Source organism: Chelonoidis abingdonii, chromosome 16 (genome assembly GCF_003597395.2).
Source record: "Chelonoidis abingdonii isolate Lonesome George chromosome 16, CheloAbing_2.0, whole genome shotgun sequence".
Lineage (NCBI taxonomy): Eukaryota > Metazoa > Chordata > Testudines > Testudinidae > Chelonoidis > Chelonoidis abingdonii.
This window is the reverse complement of record NC_133784.1, coordinates 27,295,610-27,307,334: the sequence shown is the minus strand read 5'-3', so window position 1 is coordinate 27,307,334 and position 11,725 is coordinate 27,295,610. Positions and strand designations below refer to the sequence as shown.

Here is an 11,725-nt window from a genome sequence, read left to right as displayed (position 1 = left end):
TATCTTTCCTGGGTAACCTAGGGAGGGAAAGAGTTTACTTTCCTTGTATAAGATCCAGGGGGTTCTGGCTCTTGGGAGGTCCCCAGGGAAGGTTTTGGGAGACCAGAGTTTATCGGCACTCAGAGTCCCTGATTGGTGGCAGCCTATCAGATCTAAGCTGGTAATTAAGCTTAGAGGATTCATGCTAGTACCCATATTTTGACGCTAAGGTTCAAATTTGGGATATACCTGTCTCCAGCTATATTCACCCTAAACTTAACTGTGCTCCACTTGTACTAGATCAATTGCCTCTCCTCTGGTGTCTAGGACCAGATGGTCCAAGAACAGTCATTTAGTGTCAAGAAACTTTATATCTGCATCCTACCCTGAGCACATACCCAGTCAATACTGGGATTATTTAAATCCTCCATTATTATTGAGGGGGGGGGGTTGTGTTTTTTTTTTTTTTAATAGCCTCTCTAATCTCCCCGTGCATTTCACAGTCACTATCACCATCCTGGTTAGGTGGTTGGTAATATATCCCTACCACTATATTCTTATTATTAGAGCGTGGAATTTCTATCCATAGGGATTCTATACAGTCATTATGAAATCATTCATGATTTTTACTTCATCTGATTCTATGCTTTCTTTCACATATAATGTCATTCGCCCACCAGCATGATCTTCCGATATATTTTGTACCCTGGTATTACTGTATCCAATTGACTATCTTCATTCCACCACGTTTCTGTGTTGCCTACTATATCAATATTCTGATTTAATATGAGGCACTCCAGTTTACCCATTTTATTATTTAGACTTCTAACATTGGTATATAACCACTTTAAAAACTTGTCTCCTTTTAGCTGTTTCCATTACATGTAACTGAATGGGACTCTTATTTGACTGTTTACGATCAGACCCTGCCTGTGTTTTATCATTTTCCATCCTCTTGTCCTCACTAGGACACAGAGACTCAATATTAACAGATCCTCCCCTATGGGATATCCAAATCATGTGCTCCTCCGCACTTCTCAGCTTTCCCCCAGCCCTTAGTTTAAAAACTCCACCGACTATGGCATGCATTTCCTTGTAGAAATGGCAGTCTGTAGCTCAGTACCAGATCTACTGTTGTACTCCCTGGCCTTGTGGTATCCCAGGCAAAGTTCCTTCGCTTTCACATGCCACTGCTGCTAAACCCTGCCATACCCCTTTAGTTGAATCCCCCATCCAATCTCCTCATAAAAGTCCACTTTTCTACAGCTGGTTTGTGACTGTGCTCTCGTAGCCTCTTCTGCCCACAGGCCCAGGAGATCCAGTACTTCCTAAGCAACTGTCCAACTGACCAGGAAGGAGTGTCTCTAATGCAGGGGGCGGCAACCTGTGGCTCCGGAGTCACATGTGGCTCTTTGGCTACCCCCTTGCAGGCAGTTGTTTTTTGAGGGGGTGCAAGGTGTAGACTCTGGCCGGACGGTGCTTACCACAGGCAGCTTCTGGCCAGTGGCACATAAGGGCTCTGGCCTCAAGCCGCTCCTGGAAGCGACTGGCTGGTGGCACATTTCTGTGCACCCCTTGGGGCAGGGGACAGCGGGTCTCGGTGCACTATCCATATCCATAAGCATCGCCCCCGCAACTCCCATTGGTAAGTGCCTCCTGGTCAGAACCTGTACCTCACACCCCCTCCCACACCCCAACCCACTGCTCCAGGTCAGAACCCCCTCCCTGCACCCAACTCCCTCCCAGACCCCACAGCCCCTCCTGCACCCAATCCCCTGCACCAGCCTGGAGCCCTCTCCTGTTTAATATTCAAATTCAAATGGCAGAAGTCACATTAGAAGTACTGGTGAGTAGTAATAATTTTAATATATTCAATTATTAGTAGTAGATAAATTCTAACTCTACAAGTAGCTTTGCGTGTGATGCAGCTCTTGAAATATTTTGGTCAAAGACAAGGACAAACCAGAAAATGGCTCTCCTTTGAAAGGTTGCCAACCCCTGGTCTAGTGCATAGAGCCTGCCTGGTCAGTTGCACACAACAAGGGTGAGCTGCTAGGTGTGCTTCCCGAAATGGGCAATCATGAAAAAAAAACACTTAAAAAACATGCAGAAGGTTCGGAGGGAGGTAACAGCTTCCAGTCTCTGTGACCCCTGACCAATGCAGTTTAAAATTGTGACCAGAGTGGTCACTGTTGCACAGAATGGGCATTGTGGGACAACGGCTGGAAGACTGTTAGGGTCAGCATATGCCATGTAGTATTTACACTCACACTGTGGGCCTCACTAGGTTGACCATGACTTTATGCTACTCAGCGAGGGTAGTTTTACTGCATCACTGTAACAGGGCACTTCATCAGTGAAATTTGAGTGTAGACACATGCACACAGTTGAAGCAAGGCAACTCACATCAGCCTAACTATGTAGTACAGACTAGGCCTTAGTACATATGTAGTCACAGGAGCCTGAGATTACTTTGCACAGCTCCTTCAACAGGAAAAACATGCTCAACTTGCAGTCTGACATGAATTATATTCTCTGTGCATTTTTGGTGCTATTTCTTTGAAGTATTGATACTAAAGTAATATTCAGAAGATTTGGAAGTCATTTCACTTTTGAAATGAGCTGTATACTATATCAAAGATTTGGAGTTCACTTAATGTTTTTCCTTTCATAAAAAATCTCAGTCTTTCACTCACCTTTGAAAACTCCAAACTGCCACGAAGCAAGAGCTTTATTTTGCTGTTCTTTCAAAAATAAAAAAAATTCTATAAACAGCTAAACCTCCTCTCCCAAAAAGAAAAGGCGATATTGACAGCATTCATTGCACATTTGATTAAATAGCCAACCAACAATGCAAAAACAATAGCTTTGTAGCATGGCACCCCTAAGATCTAGTTCCTTTCTCAAATACACTCAATGCAAAGGGCTGTAATGCACAAAACAGCAACCAGAAGAAATATGAGACCATAAGCCAATAAGGAAACAGGTTTTCAAAATTCAAGATATTAATAAATAGGACAATTCTGCACAAGTGCACAAGGATGAACAGGATCGGGTTGGAAAATCTTCATGGGTTATGTCTTATAACATGGAAAATTAAAGATCTTAAAAGGCACACAGAAGAAATAAATCTACATCACACTCCATTCAAAAGAACAAACATAGCTGTAACTAACAAGTCAATTATTTCATAGTAGTCTCTCAAAAAAGAGACATTAATATGTATTTAGTTATTAAATCTGCTGTTAACCTGTAGGAAACAATACTATATATTTATAACTTCCTTAACTGTTTAGAAAACAAGTTTCAGTAAGCTACAAAGCACACCAACTTCATATTTCATTATCAATATCTCTGAAAAATCTTAAGTGCTCTGGTACCATCAGCTGCTGAAATACTAAGTTTATAAATATTGTTAACAGTTTACATATGAAGACTATTTTGGTTTGAAATCATGGCAGCTTCTTCACTGAGCATCAGAGTAATCAATCATTTAGACTTTAGTCATAATGTTACTAGTTTTTGTGCAAGTCTTGTAAGAAGCTAAAAGGTTCAGAACAGAAGTCTTTAGAAAATGATCATCATAGCCACCAGCAGTATTTTCTCCTCTAAAGCAGTGGTTCTCAGGAATACACGTACTTTGGGAGTATGCAGAGGTTTTCCAGGAGGTACATCAGCTCATCTAGATATTTGCCTAGTTTTACAACAGGCTACATAAAAAGCACTAGTGAAGTCAGTCAAATTAAAATGCCATACAGACAATGCCTTGTTTATACTGTACTGTTCTATATACTATACACTGAAATGTTACAACAATATTTATATTCCAATTGATTTATTTTATAATTATATGGTAAAATGAGAAAGTAAGCAATTTTCCCAGTAATAATGTGCTGTGACGTGTCTGTATTTTTGTGTCTGATTTTTAAAAACTACTTGCTTTCAATGAGGTGCAATTTAGGGTACACAAGACAAATCAGACTCCTGAAAGGGGTACAATATTCTGGAAGGATTGAGAGCCACTGGTCTAAAGCGCTTTTGGAATAGCATGTATGCAACCCGAGCTAATTCTCCCTTTCTTCCCTTACTGCTAGCACCACATGTTAGTACTAACTGTTTGACAAACGGCATGCTAATGATATACTGTATTACAACCCCTCCCAAACACACAAAACCCGTAACTTCAATTAACAACATTACCATGAATGTTAATATTAGTAAAGCATCAATATTGGCTGAAGGAAAAACTAACGAGCACCAACCTGCCATAGGCATCGCATTACATGTGTTATCATTTCTCTTAAATCTTAGAATTCCACCTCTAATGCTGACATTACATTCAAAGCCCCCAGAATTTTCAAGCCAACAGAAAAATGCCTAATAGCATCTGCTATTTTATTTTGTAAGCCTTTGCATTTGTGACAAGCATTCGAACTCAGACATAACCAGACTTTGTCCATCTGAGGGCTTCATTAATGACTTGACATGAACCAGCGGGCTGCTCCGAATTCTCATGAAAATGGAATCACAGATGCCACATAAAGACAAGTTCCAGCATACAATGCACCACGTTGCAATTTGCTCTGAACATGATGGAGTATTGTATGCTGAGACCTGTAGACTTAAACTCCAGTGTTAAATTCTGCGGAGCTGGCCATTTTACCCACATTATACAGTGAAACAATGGTGTTGCACAGAGAGTCAAAACGTAGACATTTAGGTTCTTCCTAGCCATTCACAATTTAACGCCTCAAATGCCACAAAAATCTGCAAAATTGAGTCTCTCAGTGAGATGGCAATTAATAAATAGTATTAGTCCCTGTGCTCCAAAAATGGGAAACTGAACTGCAAAGGCTGTATCTAATTCATAAATCAAACTAAGTTGTCTAGCTAACTTAGGACTTGTCTACACTGGCAATTTACAGTGCTGAAACTTTCTGGCTCAGGTGAAAAAATAGCCCCGTGAGCACTGTACATTTCAGCGCTGTAACGCGCCAGTGTAGACAGTGCACCAGCGCTGGGAGCCACACTCCCCGCATGGAGGTGGGGTTTTTAGAGCACTGGGAGAGTTGTCTCCCAGCAACAATGACCATCCCAGTGAGCATACATTTATTATGAAAGTGACAAAAAGTCCAGATCTCTCAGTGAAGACATTTTAATTCCTAAATTAATAAAAAAAGATATTGATGACAGTATTATATATTTCACATAGAAAAAGTAGTCACATGACAATCTTTACATGTAACTCAAACAAGACGCCCAGAAAGCATAAGCATATTTTCCTCTGAAGTGAAGGATTTCAAGATAAGCATAGGAAAAAACAAAAAACAAAAAATTATTTCCCATACTGAAAGCAAAGTATTTTTTCTGCATACTATACAGCTATCATTGTGGTATCAAAGACACACTGTCAGGACTTAAAATCCTGATTCTCCTAGATTCCCAAAATAATTAATCCTTTGGTTTATTAAGCCCCCTCAAAAACATGCTAGTAAGAGAAATCCCTCCTTTTCTGGACCACTCTAAATCATCATGTGCCTTGAAACATAAACCAATTGTTTACAATTGTAGTTTTAAACAAAACATTAGGTTACCAGAATATACCTATGCACACAAAAAACATGAATAGAAGTTATCAGTTCCAATAAACCAAAACAAAAGCATACATACTGGATCATATACACTGAGGGGGAAAAAGGGAATTCATAAGCTCTCTTTTTATAGCAGAAATATAAAACACTCATTATTTCAAGCCCTGTTTGAAATATAGAATTTCTAAAGAAGAGATTGCCTAATTTATAAAATTACTCTCAAGTTTTAGTGTAGGAATCTATGCTGGTAAATAATGGTTAAAAATGCAAATCTATACAAAAGATGTGCAGCTCCCTTCTGACAAGTTAGACACCACTCCCACTTGATAGAAATTCATGGCTCACAAAAAGGAGACCATTCTCCAATGTAGAAAACCTTTATTACAGCAATTCCTTGCAAGTCTCATTCTCCTGGCTCAATTGGGGCAGTGAGGAAGAAAAACAGGTTTGCTAAGGCCCTCTAAAGTGCCGAACCACAGGACAAGTGAACTGATGGGATAGCACCAGTGCGTATATCAATGGTGCAAGGTACCCACACTAACCCTGCTCTTTCTGAAGAAATGTTTCTCAACATCCACATTTGTGTTGCACTGCATAGTTGCAGCTGCATTGCCTTCTGGTACATATTCCAGAGTTCACAACACAGTGCTCGGAACTTATGGGAGATTTCAAAAGACCACCTGGGAAAAATACTAGACAGACTACCTAAGGAGTGATTGGTAAAATGTGAGATAGTAATAAAGGGACTACTCACACTGAAGGGCCTTCTATACCTGCAATTCCTACCCACGCTGGTACTGCACAGGAGAAAACCATAGGGTATGGCTACACTTGAAATCTCAAAGCGCTGCCATGGCAGCGCTTTGAAGTGTGAGTGTGGTCGGAGCGGCAGCGCTGGGAGAGAGCTCTCCCAGCGGTGCATGTAAACCACATCCTCTACGGGTGTGGCGTGCAGCGCTGGGAGCCACGCTCCCAGCGCTGCCACCCTGATTACACTGAGGCTTTACAGCGCTGTATCTTGCAGCGCTCAGGGAGGTGTTTTTTCACACCCCTGAGCATGAAAGTTGCAGCGCTGTAAAGTGCCAGTGTAGCCATACCCATAGTGTGATTAGGCTTGCCTTAAGCAAGTGTAATCCAAACATAGGTACAATTGTGCACATACTAGTGGAAGCAATCTTGCTTATGAATGAGTGATGTGTCAAATATTCTAGGACAACCAAATCATGATCCCAAGACAGATATGTCATATGCTAACATTCAAGTTTAAAAAGTTTAAGAGACAAGGACTTTTTAGCAGCATTTCAGCCTCAAGTTAGGTTAATGCACATATCACCCACCGTGAAGCAAGAACTGCATTTAAGCATAGATACAACTGTTTGCACAATTGAGATACAGGAAAATGTTACACATACTTGGGCTGAACAAAACTTTAGTCACTACTTTGCGTATGCAACTCTTCCATTAACACACACCTAGGCTGACTGACAGACTATTAGAATGACAACAACACATATGACTAATGATTGTCAACAACAAAACTAAACTAGTATTTAAACAGTACTTTAATATGTTCTAACTTTTTTTAATTAAAATAGTTCAAAAGTGATCCACAAACCTAAATATTAAGAAGCAAGATTCATTGGCATGATGCTGTTTGTACTGGAGCAACAACATGCATCCTCCCATTTGCACTGCAAACATCTCAAACTTTTTTTGTAGTGTTGGAGAGATTTGACAGTTATACGGAATTTAAGGCAGGACTCTACACTTTCTACATGTTTAAAATGCATCATGGCCCTGGAATAAGTAATCCCTTAAGTACAATGGAGCACGGTTTCTCAGATTCCAACCATCCAACTACTGAATGTTGTACTGGTATTTTTAAAATTGCACCTTGAAGAAATGCACACAAAAAAACCCTTAACATGGTAAGTAAGGAGCAAATCTATACTCAACCCTCTCAGTAACTTATTTATGAAAATTTTCAACATAAGGGAAGAAATAAAAATAGGTGCCACAATAGCCTTAGCACATTTTTATGTATGATTTTGAATTCTCATTAGCTAAGCTGATTAATACATTACAAGGAAAAAAGCAATTGCACCGGTCTGAATTAGAACCTGATATATTCAGTCCTGGACCAGTAAAAATACAGGTGGAGCAAGCTTTAAGGACTATCAGCTCAAACCATAAATGCTTACACAAATTCCTCTTGTCTTTGGTCATCTCTGTCTTACCAATAGTAAAACAGGCTGTTTTAAATCTATGAACAGTATCAGAAGATAAGAGATATCTTGGAAAATAACAGCCACTTATATCCATGCTGGAATTAGCATACAAGGTTACCAATGACATAGTATACAAGCTACAGAAACCTTGCCAGAATCACTAATATATTTGTCTTAAAAGCATGTATAAAGTTCTGATGCCTAATAATTGCAATAAATGAAAATGAACAGCAAACGAGAAGTGAAGAAGAGTAATAATATCCTGGCAGCAGTAAAATGACTGCACACCTTTTTAATCCAGTACAGAATACACCTAGGTATTTATAAGCTTTTCTACGGTGTTCATCGCCAGTGTCTGAGCATATAAGGTTAATGAATTTATTCTCACAATTCCCCAGTGAGGTATGGATTTATTCCCTTTTTACAGATGGAAAATGGAGGCACAGAGATTAAGTGACATGCTTTTTTCTTCATAGATGAAGTCTATGACAGAGCCAAAAGCAAAACCCAAATCTCCTTAATCCCAGTCTATTGCCTTAGCCACAAATTCAATTCTCTCTAGTGGAGAGGGGGAAGGAGATATTACTAGTGCTCCTCTGTCACCCCTTAAAATGTTTTTCCACATCTTTATTCATTCTCCCTCCCTCCCTCACCCACAATATAAGGTAACAGATTTTCCCTGGAGCTTTCCCCCACATTTCCCTGCCAAAAATATAGTAAATGACTACTCATCAGGTCCTTTTCTTTCTTAAAAGGAGGTGCAGACTTTAAGGAAGGCAGCAGGTTTAAATGCCAGGTAAACAATCTGTGCTAGCTCCTTCCACAGTTGTGGCAAAGTTCCACTCCAGACCACACCCCATCCGAGGGAAGAAAACCAGGAGATGAGAGCCTAGATACATGATTAGAATGGTAAACTACCTGTACACGAAATGAAAAAAAGCACCAGGCAAAGTCTCCCTCTCTCCACCTGGGGGAGGGCGGGTTGTGTGTGGAAAAATTTGGAATATTTTAAAGGCATGAATGAGAACAAAGGAATAAACCACTTTTCAAACGTAATCCTAGTTCTCTATGTCTACAAAGAGAGGCAGCAGAGGAGACTTGTCCTAGGACTTCATCCTACAGCTCCCCTTCTCAGATGAGTGTATTGGGAGCGGATGCAATTTCCCTGTAGCTTCACCCATTCCACAGACCTCCGTCTCCCACTACAAAAAGGAGTAAAATTCCCTGAATCTCCCACCCCTTGCTGCCCCTCTACAGGTGAAAGTGCGGAGGATAATTTATTTAGGGGTTTACTTTCCCCTCCCTCAGTGGGGGACATTACCCACCCACACACACCCTCGCAAGCTTCGCTGCTCCCCCTCCATACAGGGCGACAGGCCGTGGGACTCCCCTAGGGCCCACTCCCGGCTTCCCTGTCCTCTGAGCAGGGACCCCGTTAAGCACGGGGGCCATGGCCTCTAACCTGCGCCCTCCGACCCCTGGCGCGTCGGAGGGGCTCGGAGCAGCTCGTGCGTAACAGCGACAGCGAAGCGGCCCAAGCCGCCACCCCCGGCAGCCGTTACCAGCCCCGCACGGGGCGCGAGCCAGAGCCAGGCCCCCCGAGCGGGGGAAGGGTTCCGGCCCCCCGTACCTGGCTGTGGGAGACGACGAGGCTCTTGTTCCCTTCCCCGTGGTATTTCCATTCATTCTCATCCATCTTCTCTGCGTCCATCCCCCGCCCGGGCTGCCCCCTCCTCAGTCCCCGTCGGGCGACGGGCAGGTCTCCGTCCCCCTCCCGCCGGCCCCGTGGTTCTTCTGAGCGAACGCTTACGAATCAACCATCTGGTGTTCACGCTCTCCCACACCCCCTGCAAGCAGCCCGGTTCCCACAGGAAGTCCCGCCCTCCGCCGGCTAGGTTAAGGGGTGGCCGGGGCTCACACAACCCTAGCCTGAGCCGGCAGCCCAGAGGCTCGCGATTGGTTGGCAGTCAGCAGCCATCTTGGGTTAAGTCTGCGCCTCAACAGACGCCATCTTTGATTAGGGCAGAGGCTGGGTTAGTGGGACGCCGTCGTTCCACTTTCACTGAGAGGATTCGATATGGGGCTGATCTAGTTTGTCCGCCATCTTTAGTGGGGGCATGGGCGGGCTCCTATTTTTCATTCCGAGGGAGTCTGGGGGTCGGGTTCAGAACATGAGCATGGGCAAGTGGGTGGGGGGGCTACAATGAAATGGGAGTGTTGGTCTTTGGGGGACGCTTTAGCACTGCCACCCCCGCAGATCGGACTGTCCGAGCAGAACGGGCACTTCCTGGGTGACATGTGGAGGAGGGGGTCAGTCCATGGTAGGGCATGTTCTCAAGGGTATGGAGCACCCTCTAGCATGCGCCCACTGGCAGCTTGTCACACAGAGTTAGGAGGGGCACATCGTGCGGGCTACCCCACGCCTCCCAGTGTGACCGCTTCTGAATCACAGTGTAAAGGGATGGACACCTTTTGCAAGGTGCTCCACATAAGCTTCAAAGTGGGCCCCTCTGGACTTCCGTTGTTTAATGAGTCACAAAGAACATCCCCGTGACTATGCTTGATTGGAGCAAGGACTATTGCTGTGTGATATTAAATCTACAACCCTGAAGCGCAATGTAGGAAAGGCTACTCCTAGCGTGTGAGCTGTCCTCATTCCTAATGTGGTGAAACAGCAGCAGCTCTGTCATCGGAAAGTTTCTAGTATTAACCACTCACAAATCTTTAAAAAAAAATTAATCCCAAGTCGGGATCTTTAAAAACTATGGTTGGTTTTAAAATCATATTTTAAAAAATATTTTGGGGGTTCTTTTTATTTGCCTTCTGCTTTTTGAGCCTTCAGAGTGCACTGTAGCCATATTTTTTTGTTTTTCTTCACAACCATAAGGGCCAAAAAATATGTGTTTTTTGAAAAAGAAAGCTGATTTTCTCACAAATCACTTTTCAAGAGGAACTGAATGTCCTATACAGGAAGCTCACTTTATTACTGGTCCAGCAGATTTCTTGCCGATACTGTTTGTGCTTGACAAGGAGTCTGTCCATATTCATGTTTTCACCCCTGGAGAGCCAACCAGGAGGCCGGTGTTACACACAACCCCATGAGAAACTCAAATATCTTAGGGATAGCATGGTATCTCTCAGTGTTTGATTTTTTTTCCATATATAGAGCTATAATCACAAGATCAAAAACAAAGCTGCTCTTTTAATGGTAGTTGCACCCTCCGCAAACAGTGAGTGATTAGTGCAAATTTGTTATTGCTGCTGGGACTACAAATACTAGAAGCCACACACCCTTATACTTCTGAGACAAGGGGAACACATAAATTCCCAGTATCTGAATTTTAATTTATACAAAATTTGTTTATATTCTCTGAATACAAAAAGTTTACAGCGGTCAAACTATATGTATCACATACTCTGATTATCTACGTGTCCTTTAAGACAGATATTGGAGATTACTGGAGTTGTTCTCTGCATATATTGTTGCCTCATGGGTACAGCAGATGTCAGGGAGCCACAACTTCTCGTTTCCCCTTCTTCACTGTGTGAAGGACATGTAACCTCTTATGCTTCAGGATACTCATCTTTAAATGAGTAATCACCTACCTTACAGAGGTGTTGTGAGGCTTTTGAAGTGCTTCACAATACAAATACCTTAAAATACATTTTTTCTTGTTTCCCCTTTGGTTTAATACAATTTCTCAAAGCACAAATTGTCTAACAAATCCTGACGTCTGATATTATGTCAACACATTTAATATATATACACTCAAATATATTCTATGCCGGGGTGGCCAAACTTACTGATTCTCCTAGCTGCATGCAATAATCTTCAGAAATTCAAGAGCCAGGCATGCCTGCCAGGTCTCAGGGCTTCAGCCCCACTCCTGATGAAGCCTCAAGCCCCGGCAAGCACGCCCCGCAGGG

At 42.5% G+C, this 11,725-nt stretch overlaps 1 protein-coding gene across 2 annotated transcripts in view; it reads right to left on the bottom strand.

The window, feature by feature from the left end:
* Window positions 1–9,677, bottom strand: part of IPPK (inositol-pentakisphosphate 2-kinase) — a 100,636-nt gene extending 90,959 nt beyond the window's left edge. The window contains exon 1 of one of the 2 annotated variants that reach the window (XM_075072796.1): window positions 9,429–9,677. In XM_075072796.1, coding sequence (XP_074928897.1) covers window positions 9,429–9,509 — 81 coding nt within the window. In that variant the 5' untranslated portion in view covers window positions 9,510–9,677. The remainder of the gene's footprint in view (window positions 1–9,428) is intronic. The other variant, XM_075072795.1, reaches the window with a different exon arrangement.
* Between the last annotated feature and the right edge of the window lie 2,048 nt (window positions 9,678–11,725).